The following is a 25,824-nucleotide window of genomic DNA, read 5'->3' as shown; positions in this document are numbered from 1 at the left end:
CCCCCATTTAAGATATGAAGCTGATTTTCACAGACAGCATATCATTTTAATGAGTACAAACTAATTTTGTTTTCTTTAGATTGCTACCAGTGGAGGACCAAGGTTATATGACAAATGTGCCGTCAAGAAAACATCACAAAATGAACTTCATGGAGCCGCTAGTGTATAATATGCTGTTTAACATTGCTGATTCTGGTTATTGGTATCTACATAAGAATTGACTTTGATTTTAATTTAAGACCATTTATAGTTTAATGAAAATAGAAAATAAATGTTACACTCCTTGTATATTGACTTTATGCTCCTGCAAAATGGAAATATGGTGACTATATGAGTAAGTACTTCTAACACTTAAATTTGACATCCACAATGGGACAGCTTAGTTTTTAAATAGTTAAAACATATTATTAAATAGTGCTGACAATAACTGAAGAGATCATGTTTCATTCTATTTTAAACAGAAACAATGATGACATAAATAAGCAGACACTAAAAATAATTTCATTAAGTTTATATACACTTTTAGTGCAAAGTTGAGGCTACTGCAAGCCTATGGGTAGGAACATAATTATACAAACATATATATATATGCTACAAACAAGATCAAAGAAAAAGATTCAAGATCATTTGGTCATTAATAATAAAAATAACTGATATACAAATGTCGCATGTAGTTTAATAATCTTATGAATTTGCAAAGTGGTTGGATGCAGCATTTAATAAATGGAATTCTTCAAGAAATGACATTTCACATAGGAGATATAGAAAAGATCAAGACTTATTACACTTATAGTATGTGTCTGTATTGACACTAAAAGAATCAGTGGTGTTTGCTGACATATATTCTTAATTTCAGCAATAATTCAGTTTAAAATATACGATGGACCCCCAGCTTTAATTAAGAAATACATGGAATACTGAAACAATGGTACAAACTAGATTAGAGATATGAATTATTGATCACTTTAATGAGAATCAATTCTATGAAACTAAGTGCATAAATTCTATGACAAGTTGAAACTGACTATAAATTCCTTAGGTGTCAGCGTGAGAAAAACGGACGATGCCATTAAATTTTATTCAAAGATATTTTTTTTGGTATTTTATGTAAGTATCATTTATTGTAAGTTAATTTCTGTTTTAAATTTATTCAGATATATTGTGTCATTATGACTTGCAATAATGTTCGCATTTTTCTGCGGTATTCGTAAACCGTTTTGTATGAAGTAAAGAGTAACATCCCTGAATTCAGAATAAACCTACCCCTTGAAGTGTTGCATGTGTTTTATTGATCAGCCACGGGAGTAGCTTATAAATACTTTTTTCTGTTTTGTTGAATATTTACCATGTAACTTGTTGGACTGATTTAATGAATTAATTTTTGTCATTAAACCTGCCTTTTAGATTATTTTTTTTTTATAAAAATGGAATGTGGACGTTCATTTTTTTTTATAAAAAAGATACCCCCAATCTGACAGCTGTGCGGGGAAAATGACGTCACTCAATTGCATTATGGGACATTTTGGTAAAAATTTACCCTGGTAAATTTACCGCCTTGGTAATTTCTTTTATACAACGTAATTACCGCCATGGTAATATCACCACGGAATTTACCGGTGGTTTAACTTACCGAGGTAATTATTTACCATTGTTTATACAATTGGCTGCTGATAAGAACCTTCCGTTTAGTATGATTATATTATTGTTTTTACATATGTTTAATAGTCTATGTCCTATATTGTTCGTTCTCGTATCTTTTGATTTTCTTTTTTGTGTTAAACTTTTATGTTTATATTGAGAAAATGCGTTGAAAAAATTCAATGTCTCGTAATCAAAATGAAAATAGTTTGCTAGAAAATCATCAACCATTAAATAATCGTCTAGGCACGCTGTCCTACCATTAGTATCTCCAATTAGTAAAATGTAATTCTTATTCAATGAAAAGTTACTAATTTGATTTTCCATAAGGTCGAAAATTTCATGTGAAAAATAAGGCGAGCTTTCAGGTGGAATGTACATAGCTCCCACAAATACATGTTCCTCAAATCGAGAACCTAGTACAGATTTATCAATATTAAACCAAAATATGTATTCAGATTCTGATTCAATGATTGTTACATATTGTGCTATAGAATCTTTAATCAAAATCGCAATACCACCACTTTTGCATCTTACTTTTTGCTTTCTTGCAAACGATATAAAAGTATAGTTATTAACAAATATAGTATCATTTTGATCCAATTTGGTTTCACCTAAACAAAGAATGTCATAATTATTAACTAATTCGATAAATTCTGGGTATTCTGATTTTCTTTTCACTCCACATACATTAAGACAGCCAATATTTATAAAATCACAACTATTCACACTCTCTTTTCCACACCTGTCCTATAATCGCTGCCCTATTTGACTATTTATGGCGTCATCATTAGGTAGATGGTTTTTTGGGAGCTATTTTAAGCTGTAGCACGAGATACCGAGGCTGTCGAGCTTCTTCCACGGGGTTTAGTAGGCACAGTTGACCTGCTTCTCGGACGACCACGTGCTGGTTGTTAACTCTGAGCACTGTTGACAGGAGCTTTTTGTTGAACACTGTGATTTTACACTTTGGATATTGGATTTATTAATGTTTTGTGGCATACTTGGAGTGACTTGAACACGGTTTGACACTGGTAATGACACATATTGTTTTTGATGACTTGCACTTGATGCAACTGGTAGTGGTTCTCTAAACGGAACGGTGCCGCTGATGATTGAGGGTGAATTTGGAGCACTGTGCTGTGGTCTTGTTTCCGGCGACGACTCCTGGTGTCCCCTCGGCGAGGTACTGGTAAGTGCTTGTGCATAAGTTTGGGGAGACGTGAGGGCATGATAAGGGTTGGAGGTTGCCTGCCCTGGCCAAGTTGGTGCCGGACTCGATTGACGCATGGTGATATATTTAGAAAAATATGTGGGTTTCGTCGGGAGTTGTTTAAAGCTGTCTGACCAACCTGGGAAGCCGTTTACTATGACCTCGCCGTTGTGGACGATCATTGCTGGAAATTTAAATTGGACTTCCTTACCATAACGCTTTCGAATGTCCTTATATATGGACCAAATTTCCCTACGTTTCTTCGAGATTTCCGGTGGGTAATCGCGGTCCATAGCTATTCCTGTACTCTTTAGGAGGAAGCCACGCCCCATCAGTTCGTCCGCTTCATATACAGATGAAACAGTAAATTTGAGTGGCCTAAATCTGGGTCTGTTCTGGGGACGACGGTTAACCAAGTGTTTAGGTGGGTCCTTGCTGCCTAATCTTTCTGCATTTGTGATGGTGAAGTTATTAGGCTCTTGTGACAATGTGGACTCTATAAAAAGTTCCACTGATTCATAGGGGTTTTCATTGTCTTTTTCGTCAAGATTGAAAATAATAATGTTTCGTTGCCTAGATTTCCAGTCAATTTGCAATACTATGTAAGTTACCTGGTTTATGTTGTCTTTAGTATCTGAGGTCTTTGATTCGTTGTCGCTGATTCGGTTGGTGTTATCCGTGACCTTAAACTTGAGTGTCTCAATGTCCCCCTGCATTGACTCCATTTTCAGTATTTTCTGGAAAATAGCCGTTAATTTTGCGTCAGTGGACAGCTTGTTGAACGCCTCCGAATCGGTAGTATCGTCCACACTACCTGTGTTCGCTCTTCTACGCTTGTCCTTCCTAACTTGTTTCCATTCGACCTCTGCCCCACCCATCGTAAACCGGTTTTGTGTGCTGACATTAGTCTCATTGTCACTAAATTCACTAAATTCCTCATTTTGAGCTCTATCAAAGTCGTTATCCATAAACACAGCTTCAGCCTGATTCATTCTGCTAATAAATTGTGCATTATTTGCACGTTTAACACCGATAATTTCAAAACTTATTTCTGCACGTTAATTCGTGCGCCTTGACTGTCCGCCATTTTGTTCGATTCCCCAAAACCTTCATAGAGTAATTTCATTTTGTTATAAAACTACAGTGCGTAACAGTAAGCACATATCATCTGGGAGTAGGATTGATCCAAGATATTATATACAAACTTAATGATTAAGAATGGTGAAGCAATCGAGAGAAGAAAACAATTTCGGAAACAAGTTTATCATTGTTAAACAATAAATATTTATCGAGCCTCAATAATTAAATGACCTTTAAACACCTGTCTTTGGGCACTGGGTTAAGCGGGCTTTTACACTTCAACTCGAGAATAATCCAACTTCAGGTAGAAGCTCAGTTCTTTCATGTCAATGACTTTTCTATTTACGCCTGACTCGTTTGTCATTTTGCTCGCAGAATCAATGCTAATGGAATCTGTGTCCCTCATCTGATTCAATCATAGAGTGAATGGTATTATCTAAAACATACCCATTGATGCTCTTAATGGCGACACTACTAAATGTATCATTACCACTCCAGGGGGGAGTTAAGTGGAGTTATGATCAGAGCTGTTGGAATGCTTTCCTGTATGGATCGCCGGATAGAGGCTCATGGAGTTCTTGATGCTCGGATAGTCACGTGCTTAGAAATTACGTAAATGCTGACTAACCACAAATATTAATCGCATTGTCTTGCATTTGATTAATGGTAAATAGTACTGAGCATATTATGTCTAAACATATGACAAATGGTTTTGAACCATTTGAATAAAATAACGGCTGATAAAAATGTAATAGCACAACATATTTGAAACTAATATTTCAAATATAATGGTTGTTTGTCAGATTCTTTCTCCAATCTTATCATTGTATATTTCTCTAACAGGTTTGCAAACGATGCCCTACAGTGCATCTATCGAATGGTAACTATATGTACCGGGTCTGAGGAAGCTGCGTATATCAAATGTGCAGGACGTTGTAATAGCTTTTGATCTCAAATGTGCAGAAACGCTGAGGTAGCTGCATGTATCAATTGTGCGGAAACGTTGAGGTAGCGGCATGAATCAAATGTGCAGGAACGCTGAGGTAGCTGCATGAATAAAATGTGCAGGAACACTGAGGTAGCGGCATGAATAAAATGTGCAGGAACGCTGAGGTAGCTGCATGAATCAAATGTGCAGAAACGCTGAGGTAGCGGCATGAATCAAATGTACAGGAACGCTGAGGTAGCGGCATGAATCAAATGTGCAGGAACACTGAGGTAGCGGGATGAATCAAATGTGCAGGAACACTGAGGTAGCTGCATGTATCAAATGTGCAGAAACGCTGAGGTAGCGGCATGAATAAAATGTGCAGGAACACTGAGGTAGCTGCATGTATCAAATGTGCAGGAACACTGAGGTAGCTGCATATATCAAATGTACAGGAACGCCGAGGTAGCTGCATGAATCAAATGTGCAGTAACGCCGAGGTAGCTGCATGCATCAAATGTGCAGGAACGCTGAGGTAGCTGCATGCATCAAATGTGCAGGAACGCTGAGGTAGCTGCATGTATCAAATGTGCAGTAACGCTGAGGTAGCTGCGTGTATCAAATGTACAGTAACGCTGAGTAACTTTTACCTAACTGTTGCATTCAGCCATTTAGGGTTCACGAGGTACTGAATTTCGCATATATCATTTTACCCACATTTAATTAAGATACATTCAGATGATAGATCCATATATTTTTTTTTATCAATAGTTACTCACTATAGTTGACTGAATAATTGTACATGCTATTACATACTATAGATGGGTGTTTCACAATATTGTTATCAGTAAGGGTAAATTATTTTGTCCAGAAAGCAGTCATTTATCCAGCAGAAAGTGGCATCGCACCAGTTTAACCATAGACCATATAATTTGTAGTAGATCACTCAAGCTTAAAAATAGATAAAAATTGGTAGTTGAACACTTTCTTAAACACCATTGTTGCTGTAGCCCCAAATTTCCGCACAGTAAAGCAGTATTTATTTCACTGTTTTATCATAGAACATATTTGTAAGTCTATTGGTAGGGAAAGGCGATTAGTGTTCCGTAATATATCTGTATACCTGCTGAAGTAGGAGTGTTTGCAAAATTTACTTTGAATTTTGGAGAGAACGTAAGAACCTCTGTTCTAATAGAATATAAACCGAGGTATTTATAGTCATTGCTTACATTGATTTTGTGTGTCTTAAAATAGAAATTAAATGTAATCGGTCTTCTTTTATTTCGGACCATGATATAATAATTGTTAATTTCCAATGTACGTGAAGTAAGCGGCCTAGCGGCCTAGCGGCGTGTAGTAAGCGGGCCTAGCGGCCTGGCGCCCTAGCGGCCTGGCGCCCTAGCGGCGTTAAGTTGGCGGCCTAGCCTGGTGGCCGAATTTTTTTTCTCTATTTCAAAGCAATTGTTAATGCGTTTTTTTTTTAAAAAAAGAAGAAGATAAATCAAAGTTTTTATTCATACAGTTACATAGCGGCCTTATTTTTTTTTCTTTTCGGAGCATTTTTCTATACGTTTTATTCTAAAACAGTAAATATATAAAAAAAATAATTGAAGGACAGGCATGTTCGTTCACATGCTTTAAAATAGCTGACTGCTTGTTCGACTTTTTGAAAAACAAATGTTGATAACCAGCTCAGAGTGAAAGTGTGTGCATAAAAACAGAAAACATGTCATTGTTTTAGAAGAAAAGGCATGTATACATGCTTTGAAATAGTATACCATTTTAGGCCGCCAGGCCGCTAACTTCACGCCACCAGGCCGCTAGACCGCTGAAAGGCTTGATCGACTTTTTTTTAAAAAAGTTGAAAAACGCTTCAGAGTGATAATTTGTGCATAAAAACAATACATATATCATTTTTTTTAAAAAAGAAAATAAATGTTTACATTCTTTGAAATACCTGACTGCTTAATCGACTTTTTTGAAGAAAAAAATGTTGATAATTGCTTCAGAGTGATAATTTGTGCATAAAAAACAGTGAAAATATCATTGTTTTAGAAGAAAAGGCATGTAAACATGCTTTGAAATAGGATACCATTTTAGGCCGCTAGGCCGGTAACTTCACGCCACTAGGCCGCTGAACTGCTTGATCGACTTTTTTGAAAAAATGTTAATAATTGCTTCAGATTGATTATTTGTGCATTAAAACAGTTAATTTATCATTGTTATAGTAGAAAACGTATAGAAAAATGCTCTGAATAGAAAACAATTTAAGGCCGCTATGTTAATGTATGAATAAAAACACTTGATTTCCGAAAAACGCATTAGCAATTGCTTTGAAATAAAGAAAATAATTAGGCCGCTAGGCCGCCAACTTCACGCCGCTAGGCCGCTAACTTCACGCCGCTAGGCCGCCAGGCCTCTAGGCAGCTAACTTCACGTACATTAATTTCCAGACGTCGCAAAAAGGTATTGTGCGTACGCACTGAGTGCATTTTGTAAACCTGTGGAGATTTCAGACATTATACCTGTATCATCAGCATTATGGAGGGATTAATATAATGTTGTAATAACTTGTTTCACAATCGTTGTAAATAAATAAGTTTAAACTAAAACTAATAATGATGCATATTTTTATGAAGATTTTGCAAATTTTGTAATATACTTGTGCAATTGTTTATACACGAGAGACACACAGCACAACTATATAACCCTTTGTTTGAAATCAGCACTGAAAAATAGACTTTATGAATTTACATAAGGCAGGAAACGATCGCTAATACAATAAGGAGGTTATTTTTTTATTCCTTCAATTTGCACATACAAATAAATGTAATAACGTAATCTTACATAGATGCATCGTGTAACAGTACATGACAGGAAATGGTATAAATGGAAATGTATTTATGAAAAGTACCAATATATAATTACCCCTTATTTAAATTACTAGCGCCCGGTTATACATTGGCAATGTACTAGCTCCCGGTTATACATTGGCAATGTACTAGCTCCCGGTTATACATTGGCAATGTACTAGCTCCCGGTTATACATTGGCAATGTACTAGCTCCCGGTTATACATTGGCAATGTACTAGCTCCCGGTTATACATTGGTAATGTACTAGCTCCCGGTTATACATTGGTAATGTACTAGCTCTTTGTATGCATTGGTAATGTACTAGCTCCCGGTTATACATTGGTAATGTACTAGCGCTTTGTATGCATTGGTAATGTACTAGCTCCCGGTTATACATTGGTAATGTACTAGCGCTTTGTATGCATTGGTAATGTACTAGCTCCCGGTTATACATTGGTAATGTACTAGCGCTTTGTATGCATTGGTAATGTACTAGCTCCCGGGTATACATTGGTAATGTACTAGCGCTTTGTATGCATTGGTAATGTACTAGCTCCCGGTTATACATTGGTAATGTACTAGCGCTTTGTATGCATTGGTAATGTACTAGCTCCCGGTTATACATTGGTAATGTACTAGCTCTTGGTTATACATTGGTAATGTACTAGCTCCCGGGTATTCATTGGCAATGTACTAGCTCTTTGTATGCATTGGTAATGTACTAGCTCCCGGTTATACATTGGTAATGTACTAGCTCCCGGTTATACATTGGTAATGTACTAGCGCTTTGTATGCATTGGTAATGTACTAGCTCCCGGATATACATTGGTAATGTACTAGCTCCCGGTTATACATTGGTAATGTACTAGCTCTTTGTATGCATTGGTAATGTACTAGCTCCCGGTTATACATTGGTAATGTACTAGCGCTTTGTATGCATTTGGTAATGTAAAACATATGAAATAGGTAATAAAATAAAATGTTCTTTCAATAAATAGCAACAGTTAACATTTTATATAGCCACAATAATTGGATTTCAATTTGTAAACAACAGTAGGGTAAATTGAAAGACACATAACAAGAGAAATGCACAAAGAGATACCATACATTGTTTCATTTTCTCCGAAAGCATATCACAGATTGTCAAGAAAATAATTTATGACGCTTTTGTTCCATTTTCCTTGTAAGGTTCGTATACATATTTCAACAACCATGCGTTCTTAACAGGATATGTTGGTGCTGTAAAAAAATACCAAATTCAAGACAAAAGAAACATAACAATAAAGAACGAAAATGCTTAGGATGAATTATTCATGAACCGAACAAATAAGACAATAAAACCAACCATATTTCTTTTAACACAGCGTGAAACCAAAAAATCGCTCTTAGCGTCCTACATGAGAAAAGGCTGCGTTTACATGAAACAAAAAGGTCATAAACTATAATCTATGGTACAAAGTCAAGCACTCTGGATCACAAAAATACTGCGTCGATTGATAAAGACTTCCCATGTCGGCCTTTTTTCGAGGCCGCAGGGTCGTCGTTTTCTTTTGAGCTGTTGGTGCGGCCGCCGCATCTGGCGAGACAGTTGGTTTTTGCGTCGAGGATTTGTGATATCCACATTCCCTACAACAGACGAATGGTTGTTTTAGGTTATTTATATACTTTTTATAATACGTTCAAAATACTCTAGGTTTTTGAAAAAAGGTTTCCTCGGATAGTCAAACAAATACCCCTAAGACGAACGTTGACATTAAAATTGCCCGCGTTGAAGGGGACTCACTCACATATCTAACGTTGGTAATGATTCTCCAACACTATGTTGAAATTGAGTTTTTACTCACTTTTATGAACACATACCAAACAACTAACAACTAAGGTTTATTTAACGAAATTCGGGGGTCCTCACCTTTACGGACTCTGAGATTGCCTGTATGGTGAACACATCTATGACCTGCTGGAACCGGCTTATCTGAACGACCATGAACGCGCACTTTAACCCGTTAGCTGGAAGAAAACGACGGAAACAATACACACATTCGGGTCTAGTGTTACATGGCGTTGATGTGCATTAACATCAAGAAGGTCATTTTCGAGACAAACACAATAAGCAAGAATATATAATGTAGAGCATATGTAATAGACTAAATATCACTCGCATGGATATTCTAAATTGTTTACGCTATATACAATAGACACTACATAAACGGGACGTTGCGCCTACCTGCAGCCTCATGTGGTGGCACGTCGTGGATGCCAAGCCGGTCCAGTGCTATTGGCTGTCGGTGCACCGTGTACATCTGATTGTCCCCGCTACCCGTAGGATTGTGGATGTCCGATGATGATTGTTTCTGCGGATATAAAGTGTTGATTTATTTAAACAGAGCCTCATTTTACGGAGCCTCAAGGTTTTGACATCCTGACAACAACCGTGTCAAAACTCATCATATACTTTAGCACACATGGGGTTATATACAGGTTTAATGATACAATGGAAACTACAGGGACCAAGTAGCCAAACATGAACAATGGACCCTTTTAAAGGCACAAGGTCAAAGCCCAATCGACACCTAACGAGAGACAAACAACCCACAGAAACACTACCTAATGTTCCTCACCCATTGCTATTATCAAATATTTTTTTCGTATAAAGGGATAAACACCAGATGATACAATTGCAAGAAAAAAAAACTTACATAAAATTGACATTGTTGTGTACAACACACTGAATCTTACTAATTGATGTACAACATCGCTTACGACACATGCGTCTTTCGCAGTTTATGCAGTTTTTTGGGGAAATACTGTATCTGTCGAGTTTAGGACCATCTAGTGTATAGCCTCTTTAATATCGATAAAAAACACCAAAAGACTTACACACTGGACAAAAGCCAACTATATACAGCAAATATAACTTACACGTATGAAATCCCATACCGGACACTTAACACTTGTAAATTAATATAGCTTACTTTTCTGTGAGGTTTCTTTGTTTTGGTGATGAGCAAAATGTCGTCGAACAAGAACATATAGCCGTCAAATGACTTTGTCGATTCTGCAAAAACACAAAGTACAAAGACATATAATCCAACTTAAGTTTACTGTACTAATTGAAGTATATTTAACTACAGTAACGACTTGGGTCTGAATTTGAGACACAGACTTAAAGAAGAAAAATCATGAATAATCTTTTAATTATAATATAATAATATAGTTTTTACATAAATTGTTCAAATTATTGCTAAACATGGTATTTGCAACATGGACGACAAGTTTAATCATAACGGTAATTCAATAACAACACTACACTAAAATGATGATTACACGTTTCGAGTATTTAGTCTCAAACTCAGACTGACTCAGGACGTTAGTAAATACGGACCCAGGACCGAGCCCAGTAACCGAAAATCTACGAAGCACAAGGGTGAGGCCTAGCAGACACTTAAATGGGAGACACACAGCGTACAAAACAACACAGACATACTCAAAACATCAAACTAGATTTATTGATAGAGGTTGCTTTCATAAAGCCTCTTAGATTTCGTTCATATCACTAAAGACATTCTTAGTTTTCTTTCAATTGGAATTTTCACAAAGTTGAAATTTTTCACTAAAATGTTTTATCAATACGGCCATTTTATAATTCCTGGTAGTTTATCAAAATTAGGATAGGAACTGGGATAGTTTTGTTAATGAACAGGAGTGTTCAAATGCTTCAAGTGATTTCCACTTTACCTGCAAGTGTGATGGTCCCTTCGTGCAGCAGCTGGCGAGAAGGGCAGGCTAACAGCCGCTCACAGGGCTGCCGGGATAGCTTAGGCCGCAGATACTGAAATCATACATGTATGTGACAGTATTTACGTAGCTCAAGTATTCTTAAAACTATCTTTAGCTTATAACATACAACACATGTAAAGCGTAGATTACATCTACCGTCGTTGGTATTTACCGGCGTATGCATTGATTGAAGAAACAGAAACTGAATATTTCAAATGCCAAATGTATTGCCATGGTCTTGCACATAGCAGTTCCATGGCAAAAATGAACTAATGAACATATTCCTAATCTTTTAGATCAGTATACATGCATTCTCCAAGTCGAAGAATCAAAGTTATGCTTTAAGGCGACATATACTTACGACCATAATGTATGATTCGACCAAAATAAAAGTAAGCAACAACACCTAAACCAAGTGTTACTTTTGTCAAGGGATGAAAGGCACATAAATCAATAACTTGCTTATGACAGGTCTATTTTTGCAAGAATATGAATACCAAAAATAGTGATTTCAAGCCTACCACAATATAAATAAATTGTAATGAACATGTTCAATGGCTTTGTTGCTATGTTGCGTTGGGTGTTGAAATATAACTTCATACCTCCGGAATAAAGGCTCTAGAGTCAAGATCTGATATGGACGGCCAAATAAGGTGTCGCTGGATTTCCTGAACTCGTTCGAAATTTTTCAACCATCTCATCTTTTCCTCTAAACGACCTGAATAATTCAACAGACAGGAATCGTGTAAGAAGAAGACAGAAACGATCCGGATAGGAGTAACAATATAGCAGTTTAAGTTTAATTGACAGGGTTAGCATCGTCTAGTGGTATCTAGGCGTCTGTCTCTCATCGAAGAGGTTATGGATTCGATACCCACTTTCTCAGAACCTCTCAAAATAGACTCCAGTTCTGGTATCTACCCAAACTGGTGTCTACCCAGGAATTGGACTCGAGAATGATCTTATATGCTACCAGTTATCGTCAAATCGAATTTGTTTTATTTTTAAAAAAATATACTGGTTTAATAATAAGTTGATAAGTTCATACGCATGGTGTAATTAAATTGCTATAATAAACAACTCGAGCTATACGTACTTTGAATGGTAAGTTCTACTCACGTAATGAGGTCTCTACTTTCTGTATTGATTCTACAATCTGTTGTTTCTCTATCGGGTCTTCCGTGTACTTCTGAATGTTTTGCAGGAGCAGCGGAAGTTTGGTACAGTGCTGCATCGGCCCTATCAGGAGGTCGACCAGCTGCAGGCGGTTACAACGCGAGTCCTGCTCGCACCACTAGGAGAATAATTTAAACATTATATATTTTACAACGATATTGAAAAAGTAATGATAACTTATACTAAGTCACTCTCGTAGGGGCGATGCTGCGCGAGAGTGTAGTCTTTTGTTGTGGGGGGAACCGGAGTACCCGGAGAAAACCCACTTGGCCGGCTTAGTAACCACTTACCAAACTCACATGCGCCTATGAGAATAGATGTAACACTAAATATGAAGATGCTAAACATATGTCACCAGGCACTGCTAAAGATAAAAGTAGAATCAAAAGAGTTTAAGGGAGACAGAGAAAATTCTAGGCAATTTGCGTAGTTCTGTTTGTAAGACAAAGGGAGAGCGGATGGAAACACAAGACACGAGTATTTATGCAAGTCAGTGTGAATGTTAAGAATATTAACGTCTTTGGTAAGCCATAAAAACGAATCGGGAAAGCAAAACCCAGATCAGATCAATTCTAGTTTCTAAATTTTCTAAAACAGTACAATCTAGAGATATACTAAAAGAGTTATACACAAAAAAGTGAAGATGGTAATGGTAGTGTTTTTGAGACAATTCAAATCAAATAAGTATGATGCAGGCAATTCGGAGGAGCATCTAATCCGATTGGAAACATTTTTAAATGACATTAGTTCAAATAAGTTGCTCCTGCAGCAGCCTGTATTGCCCTACTCAAACTGGAAAACACCCATATAAAGAGAGAATGGTAATGAAATTATCCATAATCGTTCTTCTTAATCCTTGCGCTATTTCTGTTATTCAAAGTTAAAATAAGTAATGATTAGAATACAATCGAAATTACAGGGACAAGAAATAAGAAAGAACCTCTTTAAAGCACAAAGCTAAGGCATAACTTAACACTTAAACAATCGGGAAAACAATATTACAGATGTTACTTACATCTTAATAATACAATGAGCGCCACAATGACAAGCCGAGTAGCCAAACATTCCACCATATTGTAAATAGTAAACCTCCATCCCAAAAAGAAATCTAGAACTAGAAATATCTTATACCTATCTGCCTCTAGCTTGACAAAAAATGTTTGATTTATTTTCAGACCTTTTCAAATTCGCAGAAGTCGTCGTTTTTCCGCAGCTTTTCCAAGTAGGACAAGGCGTTGGAATAGTTGAGACAGTATATGTGATACACACTGCCGTCTTTGGAATGGTTTGAGAACTGAAACAGAACAGGCGACAAAGGGGATAAAATGGTGCATACCTCGAACATATAACTCATTTAGGTATTTATCACTATTTGCCTATCATCGTCGGCAGTTTCACATCAAGAAGTTTCGGCACCAAATAAAAACCACACAACGCTATAAGATAGCCAACTACACAGTTATCAAAATATCGTCAAGAAGTTTTTACCCTTTTACAGTAAATATTATTTCAGTGGAAAGTATAATTATATAAAGTATAAATAATATAAAAATAACAAATAAAATAAAGATATTTACTGAAGCCACTTACTCGTTGAAAGGCCTTTATAAGGGCGTGATATTTACTGAAGCCACTTACTCGTTAAAAGGCCTTTATAAGGGCGTGATATTTACTGAAGCCACTTACTCGTTGAAAGGCCTTTATAAGGGCGGACGTGGACCCAAAGTCTGTGCCGCTCATGTCTTTCAGCAGGATGGCGATGAAGTCCTTACAAAACGTGTAGCTCACCTGCGAGAGGAGAACAAGTCATTCCGAATATAATAAATGTAAAGGCAAATGTGGAAACTATTCTTATAACCCATGTCATGTAGAGGTGTATTCGAAAAAGTAACAGTAATATCAAGATTATAGGCTTGTTTGACCCCTTAAGGTTGTTTATGGACGCCTTACCTAAATAAAATTACATTTGTAAACAACGCCTTACCAAAATAAAAGTACATTTGTAAACGTGAATGTTAAAATCAACCCACTATCAGTTCTAGTTAACGGTATCGTCTATTTTGTTTTGTTTTAAATAATGTTTGTCGTCATTTATTAACGAATCTGTGGAAATACATACGTAGCAGAGTTCGTCTATATTTGAGAATATTTCAGAAGGCTCTGTGTACATGAGGAAGCCCTCAACCTGGACCTTCTTCAGCGGCTCAAGGAAACACTGGAATATCAAGGTTGGCTCTGCGTTACTTACATTAACACTACTGTGTTGTTAAACCCTCGAATGAAATGACACGCAACGGAATTTTTGAAGATAAGAACCATATTAAAAAATTATTCTGAATACGTTTCATATCATTCAATATATTTAATGACATCACTACATAAAATACGAACTTCAACGAACACTTGTTCAGGGCATAATACGCCCGCCTGTCCGGTTTTCGTCATTCAATAACCCGTCAATCCTGGTTAAAAACTGTTTAATATATATATATATATAAATTATATATATATCAGCTTTATTCGCATTGTGGTGGCTAAGATCTGCTGTGCTTATCAAGGGAGATAACTTCAAAGGAGGTTGTTGAAATGCATGATGAGCTGCATAGAGACGTGCGTGAGTTTACCATGTATGTAAATGAGTTTTCTGTGTAGGTTAAACTAATCTAGTTCTCGACTTGTCACATGAAGATTTCCAGGCTTTCAGGGAGAGGTGCATACCACTGAGACAGGATGATTCCGGATAAAGCTTCTCCAAACTATTATACGACATACGAAGTCACATAGTAAACTCACATGTTTAAGCACCATTAGATGGTCAATGAGAAAGACACATTCGCTCTTGAACAGCTCCCACACGCTCTCGCGCCGTTTTCGCTCCATATCCGAGATACCCAGGCCATCCGCCGCCTCGCCCGTCTGCTTGTCTGAACTTGCGATTAGGTCCGTCCAGTGAACATTCTATAGGAGGTTTACATGTAAATAGTCAATATGATACAGATAGATCAGCATATCAGTGTTGTGTTTGCAATTGGATCAGCCTCTCTTAAATTCCAAAGCCCTTAAAACCGCTCAGAAATGATTATGAAAGATGACATATCAACCTCTTTATGGAACGGAAATGGAACATATCCAAGTACCATCATGTTTCATTGAACAGGCTACTTAAGCTTGATTGCAGGGACATGAATAGCTGCTGATATTCGATTCATTTTAACGGCGTTCAGAGTATTTTGAATACAAATCAGGAAATTGAACAACATAAACGACACTTAAGTCATAAAAGAAACACGATTGGGGACCGTTTCATAAGAGGATTTTAGTGTTACTACAATACTCTTAAAACTGTTTAAACGTCACAAATGGCAATACATCGATTGTTTTTATTTCCTCAAATTTGTGTTTTGCTAATGCTGACTTCAATTTACACACATATGTAGTAAAGTAATGAATTAATGACACTTAGATGTTTTCAACCTACAAATAAAATCAGTTTATAACTCTTTAACGACACAGCCCTAAGCTCGGCTTCAAACCACGATAATCTTCACATGACTATTGGATAGTTTGACGTACCTTGTAGGCCGCTAAATGATTGTCTTTGAACTCTGAAGGTTTGAGTTCCTTGAGCACGTCAGACAGGTGGAGAGACTCTTTGCTCCGAGCCTTCATCTGAAATGCAGATGGTACAATTAGTTGTTCATATATTAAAGTAGTTCTGGTCACACTTTTATACAAGAATTTCGGGGGTGATCGTGAGAGTGGGGGTGATTCTATTAGCGTCAATCAATGCAATGCAAACTCGCCTATTTCTGACAAAAACGCTTAGTTAAAAAGGTCGCTTTATGAATACGTACCCAGATATCTACACTTATACAGTTATGCATTTTACTGTTTAAGTTCATCTGTACTGTGACAATATCAAATTAGATTATTATTGAGTTACAAGATATCATATATGTACCTTTTAAAATTTGCGTTAATATTATAGGGCAATTCGTACAACAGTTTTGATCCTGGGAGTTCTTTCTATTCGATTCGAGTGGGTATTTGACAAATTTGCTAAAACTCAAGAGAGTCAAATACGACATTCCGGATCAAAAAGCAGTACTAATAATTTATGACGTAGGTCCCGGTCTGCCTTAATCGATTAGCGAAAGCGGCCGAAGGACAGGAACCATCGGAAAAGCGTTGAGGGTTCCGGTGGTTCCTGCCCTTCGGCCGCTTTCGCTAATCGATAAAGGAGAGCTGGGTACCACGTCATTTTGACAGAACAATGTCTGGCTAGCGCTTGTGATAATTCGCATTTTGAAGCATTTTCGTCGTATACTGTTTCTCTCGACAAGAATACCGGTTTTAACGTGTATATAACGGGCCACTGCATATATGAGCCAGGTATTTTGTTTGTAGCTTACGAAGAAGTTATAATTTTCGACGAGGATTGGTCTTTGTTTACATTTTCGCCGGACGAACTTTCTTCACTTGTTTCATATTACAGTATAGGGTATTTTTGAATTTTGTCAAATCTCGTTTTATGTTTATGGCAATGTATTATTTTGGTGATATACATGTTCAAGTATGTATAAAATATAATTTTGGCTAGTTGAAATTATTTATTGTGACTTTAATGAGCCTTTGTCATCAAGCCACTGTGGTCCCAAGCGAAACGTTTTATCTTTGATTGGAAATGGTCTTATTGTCATTTTCAATGCAAGCATATATGCAAAATGAAATCTAAGCACGCAAACAAGCTTGAAGGAGCTCAGAAAATATGAGAAATAATCTCTATGGGGTTCAGCAATAGGCGTTTGACTTTGACAGCGACCAATTATGTGGCATTCTGGCATTTCGTGTTGCTTCCCCGAAGACGAGAACATTTTACTCGAATTCTTATTATAAAAGGTCGAGAATTATCAAGATTTTTCAAAGTTTCATGATTTGTAGCCCATTAGTTTAGCAAAAAATGTCAGAGTTCATTCTTTAATATCAGCGATGCACGTAATGCAGATGATTAAACGCGTGTCTAGTATATAGCTGTATCAAATATCAATATAAAATGACGATAAGAGCTGAGCAGTCAAGGAAATGTTAATTCAAGAAAAGTATCGTATTGATTTCATTTATACCTGTTTAACTATTTTTGTTAAATATTGCATGATTTAAACATAAAATATGGACACCGGAAATAGTTTCCTTATTACACACTGCGTTTTCTAAATCCGTATCACATAGTAGCTAAGTACGCATGCGCAAATCTACTGGCAATACAACACATAATAAAATAGGACGTTCGTCGTCGAATACAAAAGCGTTTATAAAGAAAACTATTGCATTTTTCTTTTTAATATTACCTTGATGGCATGAAATAAAAGAGGGAAAACAGCATGTGTGTCAGTCGATCTGTCGGGTTGTATGGTCACTTTTCATGACACATTCGGCCTCGTGCGCTAAGGACCATACGCAGGCAACTTGATGTGATACATATACCATAGATCTACCCAGTATAGGACAACAGTGTAACACACGTGTGGACAAAAGTCAATGTAACTTACTAATTTAAGTAGTGAAAAAGGTTGTCTTTGTTTCTTCGAATCTGAAATGAAATTGTTAAAGGTTAGTCCATATGACACCGATGCTCCCGAAAATCACGCGTTCACCACATGTTCGCGTTGAAAGTCACTTTATGCCAGAGTTGGTGCAAGAACATCAGCATATTTGAGTACTTTGTTCTTTATTACATGCATACATAAGAGAAAAACATATTTCTTTTCAAAATTGTCGCTTTACAGTCATCTGTAATTAATGCCTGCTGGTTACAAATGAACACATTGAACGTATATGTCTATGAACGAACAAATCAGCAAACCGAATACTCCGTATGCTTCCTACTTGTATTGGGTTGTTTAAATTTAAGTACATGTACGAAATTCGGAGCTCACATACAACGGCAATACCCCATATTAAATATTCTTTGAACAAGAAGTGGTATATTTGTTATATAAGTGTTTTCGGTTTGTACGTAAAACGGAAACGTGATATACACTACCAGAAACTAACAATTACCACCAAACCTACCGTCAGCAGTAATAGCCCCGTTACGACCAGCGTAGAAGTCGGAGATGGTGTTTCGCTTAATGAGTTTCTTGTGGTGTTCCTGGACAAGCAGATCGCCAGGGTAGACGTTCATAGCTACGTCCAGAGAGCTACGGCGCCGACGCATGCGACCAGCGATGTTACTGAAACGGTTTGAGGACATTTAAACTCAGGTCAATAAATATTGACTTACCTTGACTTCAGCCAATCAGTATTGATGAAGCCCTAATTGCTATCCATTCTTTTTTTAAAAAGGAAGGAACCAATAAACCCAAATTAACACTTCCAGTCAGATTAAAGCCACCATATTGGAATAGGGGAAATAAGGAAACATAACTAGTTCACCAATCATAATAACATGTATTACCTAAAACAGCATTAAGTAGTAATAATACTAACTGTTTTGGTTATGGTCTTCTTAGAGTTTAATCTTGTGTATGATGAGCACTCAACCGCACACTTGTTTCAAACATGCACCCCACTGGCTTCTAATACTCGTAAATAGGGACGCTTTGAAATTCAACAAATTTGTCACCGTATTTCGACAATACTGATGTTTTTAATCTAAAGTCAAATGTACATTTTCCATACAGAATCAATCTGAAAACTATGTACGAGCGACAGCATTGCTAGGCAAAAGCTTAGTTCACTTCTGCAATGCATTCAATGTAGTCTAAATAAACTGTATACCATTCACGTTGTTGACTTGTAACTTATAGAGTAATATAGTTTGAAAAATCATTTTATCGACTGAGCACCAGTTATCGGCATTCACTATATAAAATATAATTGGTATCTTACTGAAATAATTTGTTTGATTTTATGCTCACAACTCGTTCAAAATAACGTTAATTCACGTAAATGGTTAAAGATATAACACATGTTAGATTTTCTTTCGTACTTTTATCTTTTCATTTCTAGCACCACTCAGAATGTGCACGTATATACCAGCAGTTACTATAAGATCATTATGCCGTAAGTGAAACTATACCTGCCGGTTTCACCCTCGTCACAAGAGTTGCTGGGAGAAAGGTCCGGGGACAGGTTCGTAGGAGATACGTCCCCGAAATTCTGGAATGAAGTAAAACATTGCCAAATGTGTATAGTTGTTATGACATAATCATAATTAATGCACCATACATTTACACGGTATATGTTGATATCGGGCTTTTAAACTTTGCGGGACTACTTCCATTGGTGTTCGGAACATCTCTGTCATTTCCATTGAACGCCATTATAGATTAGATCGTGAAATGTCACGTCAATTTCTTTACCATCCACAGTCATTCAAGGCAGATACGTAGAAAAGACATAATATATTTTATTACTTCCTTGTACTTCAATGTTTTCTTTATTGAAATATCCGATAAATAGATTCAATGCTTGTGTGTCATTTTTAAATGTTGTTGAACGAGTTTTTGTTCGTGTCAATTACTTTGAAAAGAAATATAATTGAAATTTCTTCCTTGTCTTTATTTCGTGTTTTTATCTCTCAAAATATGCGATAAATACATGCAAACATTGACTTGAAGTGTCATTTTCATCGTTTAAAGCGAATGTTATAAATGTGTTTGCATATAGATAAGATAAGATAAGATAAGAAAATTGTTTATTATAGTGACATGTGTAATGGACAATATACATAATATCATGCAATATAGACAAACTATTTTCCACCCGGCCCAGTGGGCATATAAGTCACCTTACAACATAAATGGTAATAATTATAGCAAGGTCAATTAATATACATTATTACAAAACAGTAATGGCAGATAAATATCTGCAATCATATAAAAAAAGCTCCAGAAATCGTGTGAATATTTTCATGAAAGTTCTATTACCTACAATTATTATACGTTATGATATGTTGTGTAATTGTGCATATGTTTCATAGTAACATTCGTTAACATGAAGTCAATGCCTTAACACGGTTTAAAAATTACAGCACATAAGGCTATTTACACCAATTTAGAATATAATCTACATTTCCAGCCAATGAAATTGCAGACAGGCGATAATTTAGTACTAGGCTTATTAAGATATTCTTCTTCCGCGAATGTTCTGACACTCATCCTGCGTCAGATTTTCCGTTTATAAGTTATCAGGCTATAAGGTAGTATTCTAAGACAGTAATATTTTAATTATTAAGAATTGTATTACAACAATTTTGCTATTGGTTAGAAAAGAATCCATTTTAAATTATAGTTTTTTTTTCCTTTATGGGCCTTTATGTTCTCGAATATTGCTGATTGAATATTATGAGCCTGACTGAAAGATCCTTATGTATATCACGATAGTGCAACACTATGCAACATTAGTATGGAATATGGAGTAGTAACGCCAATCTGCTATGATTGTATTCCTTCTAAAATAACACTTACACTAACACCACAAAGGCTTACATAAACATTCTTCATGTTTTAATAACGTCTGATATGCGAAATTGCCTATCATCTTAAGATAGATTTCAATAACATCTACAATTATTGTCATATTAAAGAGGCTTTTATATCAGGATTGGCAATAAAGCGTTCTATAATAATCTCAAAACAATTTGTCGCGTATATTTTTGTTGTCATACAGGCAACGACCTCCGGCCTCAACACATTCTTTGAGAAAGTACGTTTTACATGAAATATTAAAGCAAGCATGATTTGAATCATACATAATTTATGTGGTAAAATGACTTGAGTTTGAGATGGTGGTTTGCCTTGAGTATTTAAGCGATATTGGGGCCAGATGATCTGGGGCTACAACATCTGTATAGCCAAAGCCGCGGCAATGACATGAAACCTTGAAACCGATAAGAGTAGGAGTATAGCTTGTCGTTAATTGATTGAATGCAGTGTACACAATTGACCACTGGTCTTCTACCAGACAAAGCAAAAAAGCTGACTTGGAACTCACGTCTTAAACGATCGTCTCAATTGGAATACTCGTCTTAACAACTCTTCTGACAGATGAAAATAACAGCAAGGAAGTCTCGATTGGAACTAATGTTTCAAACGATCGTCTGACAGCTGTCCTGACCGATGAAAGGAACATCAAGGAAGTCTCGATTGGAACTCACGACCCAAACGATAGTCTGACATGTGAAAGATACAGCAAGGAAGTCTCTATTGTCTCTCACGACCCAAACGATTGTCTGACATGTGAAAGATACAGCAAGGAAGTCTCTATTGAATCTCACGACCCAAACGATTGTCTGACATGTGAAAGATACAGCAAGGAAGTCTCTATTGGAACTCACGCCCCAAACGATTGTCTGACAGGTGAAAGATACAGAAAGGAAGTCTCAATTGGAACCGACGCCCCAAACGATAGTTTGACATGTGAAAGATACAGCAAGGAAGTCTCAATTGGAACCGACGCCCCAAACGAAAGTCTGACATGTGAAAGATACAACAAGGAAGTCTCAATTGGAACCGACGCCCCAAACGATAGTCTGACATGTGAAAGATACAGCAAGGAAGTCTCTATTGGAACCGACGCCCCAAACGATAGTCTGACATGTGAAAGATACAGCCAGGAAGTCTCAATTGGAACCGACGCCCCAAACGATAGTCTGACATGTGCAAGATACAGCAAGGAAGTCTCAATTGGAACCGACGCCCCAAACGATAGTCTGACATGTGAAAGATACAGCAAGGAAGTCCCATTTTGAATACTCGTCTAAACAACTCTTCCGACAGATGAAAGTAACAGCAAGGAAGTCTCGATTGGAGCTAATGTTTCAAACGATCGTTTGACAGGTGAAAGTAACAGCCAGGAAGTATCGATTGGAACTCACACCCCAAACGATAGTCTGACATGTGAAAGATACAGCAAGGAAGTCTCAATTGGAACTGACGCCCCAAACGATAGTCTGACATGTGAAAGATACCGCAAGGAAATCTCAATAGGAACTGACGCCCCAAACAAAAGTCTGACATGTCTCATTTTGAATACTCGTCTTAACAACTCTTCTGACAGATTAAAGTAGCAGCAAGTAGGTCTCCCTTGGACCTACATCATAAGCAATCGTCTTTTAGATGAAAGCCAAGGAAACAACAACCGATGATAAAACATGTGCCTACCTATTAGTCAATGGATTTTTCGTTCTAACTTTTTGATAGTGCTGCCATTAAACAATTCTGCAGATGTTAGTTTTGCTACCAACAATTCTTGTTCCTATCGCACAAAAACAATAGATTACAAATCAGAACAATATTTTTCATTGTGAAATTTGAAGACGTATGGTCACAGTATAAAGGTTGAGCTTCAGATACTAATATTATGTTCGTCAATCTAATTTTGAAATAACAAAAATGTTATCGCCTAATAGTATATTATACTTTAGACTGGTAACATTTCAGATAATCATGATATATCCTATTAAAGGGTACCTTGATGCGGATATATGGTATTGCTATATTGCGGTATTTGTACATTTCCTAAGCAACCAGCAAACCCGTCACATAGTAATTTGTACGAAGCGCGGAATTAATACGATGTACATGTACTTGTTCTTATAAAATCATACATGTAGTTTAATATTACCATGGAAACGTAAGTGACAGATCTTTAATAACCCGCTCCTCCTTTAAAAGTTATAGCATAATATGAAATCTTAATCATTATGAAGGGCGGAAAGAACGTAGCAATAAAGCATTTTTAGAAATATTTAATTTACAATTTTTCAAGGGTTTTCACAGTCGATTATAATTCCCTCTTTTTAAATCAGCAAAAACACAATGGATAACTATTCTGCCTATAAAAATCATCAAGGGTGTTCACAACACAATCGGTTACTATTCTGCCTTTATAAATCATCAGTAGTCTTCACAATCGATTACTCTTCTGCCTTCATAAATCATCAATAGCCCTCACAATCGATTACTATTCTGCCTTTATAAATCATCAGTAGTCTTCACAATCGATTACTCTTCTGCCTTCATAAATCATCAATAGCACTCACAATCGATTACTATTCTGCCTTTATAAATCATCAGTAGTCTTCACAATCGATTATTATTCTGCCTTCCCCTTATGGTTTTTACAATCGATTACTATACTGCCTTCATTTTATAAATCATCAATGGTCTTCACAATCGATTACTAAACTGCCTTCATTTTATAAATCATCAATGTTTTTTTTCAATCGATTACTATACTGCCTTTATAAATCATCAATGGTCTTCACAATCGATTATTATTCTGCCTTCCCCTTATGGTTTTTACAATCGATTACTATACTGCCTTCATTTTATAAATCATCAATGGTCTTCACAATCGATTACTAAACTGCCTTCATTTTATAAATCATCAATGTTTTTTTTTTCAATCGATTACTATACTGCCTTTATAAATCATCAATGGTCTTCACAATCGATTATTATTCTGCCTTCCCCTTATGGTTTTTACAATCGATTACTTTACTGCCTTCATTTTATAAATCATCAATAGCCCTCACAATCGATTACTATTCTGCCTTTATAAATCATCAAGGGTCTTCACAATCGATTACTACTCTGCCTTTATAAATCATCAATAGCCCTCACAATCGATTACTATTCTGCCTTTATAAATCATCAATAGCCCTCACAATCGATTACTATTCTGCCTTTATAAATCATCAAGGGTCTTCACAATCGATTACTATTATGCCTTTATAAATCTTCAAGGGTCTTCACAATCGATTACTATTATGCCTTTATAAATCATCAAGGGTCTTCTTAATCGATTACTATTCTGCCTTTATAAATCATCAAGGGCCTTCTTAATCGATTACTATTCTGCCTTTATAAATCATCAAGGGTCTTCACAATCGATTACTATTATGCCTTTATAAATCATCAAGGGTCTTCTTAATCGATTACTATTCTGCCTTTATAAATCATCAAGGGTCTTCTTAATCGATTACTATTCTGCCTTTATAAATCATCAAGGGTCTTCTTAATCGATTACTATTCTGCCTTTATAAATCTTCAAGGGTCTTCACAATCGATTACTCTTCTGCCTTTATAAATCATCAATAGCCCTCACAATCGATTACTATTCTGCCTTTATAAATCATCAAGGGTCTTCACAATCGATTACTATTATGCCTTTATAAATCATCAAGGGTCTTCACAATCGATTACTATTATGCCTTTATAAATCTTCAAGGGTCTTCACAATCGATTACTATTATGCCTTTATAAATCATCAAGGGTATTCTTAATCGATTACTATTCTGCCTTTATAAATCATCAAGGGTCTTCTTAATCGATTACTATTCTGCCTTTATAAATCATCAAGAGTCTTCACAATCGATTACTATTCTGCCTTTATAAATCATCAAGAGTCTTCACAATCGATTACTATTCTGCCTTTATAAATCATCAAGAGTCTTCACAATCGATTACTATTCTGCCTTTATAAATCATCAAGAGTCTTCACAATCGATTACTATTCTGCCTTTATAAATCATCAAGAGTCTTCACAATCGATTACTATTCTGCCTTTATAAATCATCAAGAGTCTTCACAATCGATTACTATTCTGCCTTTATAAATCATCAAGGGTCTTCACAATCGATTACTATTATGCATTTATAAATCATCAAGGGTCTTCACAATCGATTACTATTCTGCATTTATAAATCATCAAGGGTCTTCACAATCGATTACTATTCTGCCTTTATAAATCATCAAGAGTCTTCACAATCGATTACTATTCTGCCTTTATAAATCATCAAGAGTCTTCACAATCGATTACTATTCTGCCTCTATAAATCATCAAGAGTCTTCACAATCGATTACTTTTCTGCCTTTATAAATCTTCAAGGGTCTTCACAATCGATTTCTTTTCTGCCTTATAAATCTTCAAGGGTCTTCACAATCGATTTCTTTTCTGCCTTTATAAATCTTCAAGGGTCTTCACCATCGATAACTATCATGCCTTAACAAATCTTCAAGGGTCTTCACAATCGATAACTATCATGCCTTAACAAATCTTCAAGGGTCTTCACCATCGATAACTATCATGCCTTAACAAATCTTCAAGGGTTTTCACAATCGATTGCTATTATGCCTTTCTAAATCTTCAA

General features: G+C 36.2%; 1 protein-coding gene across 8 annotated transcripts in view; it reads right to left on the bottom strand.

Moving 5' to 3' along the window:
* Nucleotides 1-8,711: 8,711 nt before the first annotated feature.
* Nucleotides 8,712-25,824, bottom strand: part of LOC128218214 (pleckstrin homology domain-containing family G member 7-like) — a 187,691-nt gene continuing 170,578 nt past the window's right edge. For all 8 annotated transcript variants that reach the window (XM_052925815.1, XM_052925816.1, XM_052925818.1 and 5 more), the window contains 15 exons: nt 19,747-19,826; nt 18,738-18,898; nt 18,215-18,255; nt 16,239-16,334; nt 15,459-15,623; nt 14,785-14,880; nt 14,352-14,453; nt 13,843-13,959; nt 12,609-12,783; nt 12,092-12,207; nt 11,448-11,541; nt 10,685-10,767; nt 9,937-10,063; nt 9,622-9,719; nt 8,712-9,338 (listed from right to left, as the gene is read on the bottom strand). In XM_052925815.1, the coding sequence (XP_052781775.1) occupies nt 9,186-9,338; nt 9,622-9,719; nt 9,937-10,063; nt 10,685-10,767; nt 11,448-11,541; nt 12,092-12,207; nt 12,609-12,783; nt 13,843-13,959; nt 14,352-14,453; nt 14,785-14,880; nt 15,459-15,623; nt 16,239-16,334; nt 18,215-18,255; nt 18,738-18,898; nt 19,747-19,826 (1,704 nt within the window). In that variant the 3' untranslated portion in view covers nt 8,712-9,185. The remainder of the gene's footprint in view (nt 9,339-9,621; nt 9,720-9,936; nt 10,064-10,684; nt 10,768-11,447; nt 11,542-12,091; nt 12,208-12,608; nt 12,784-13,842; nt 13,960-14,351; nt 14,454-14,784; nt 14,881-15,458; nt 15,624-16,238; nt 16,335-18,214; nt 18,256-18,737; nt 18,899-19,746; nt 19,827-25,824) is intronic.

This window comes from Mya arenaria, chromosome 14 (assembly GCF_026914265.1).
Source record: "Mya arenaria isolate MELC-2E11 chromosome 14, ASM2691426v1".
Taxonomy (NCBI): Eukaryota; Metazoa; Mollusca; class Bivalvia; order Myida; family Myidae; genus Mya; species Mya arenaria.
This window is presented reverse-complemented; position numbering and strand designations above follow the sequence as displayed.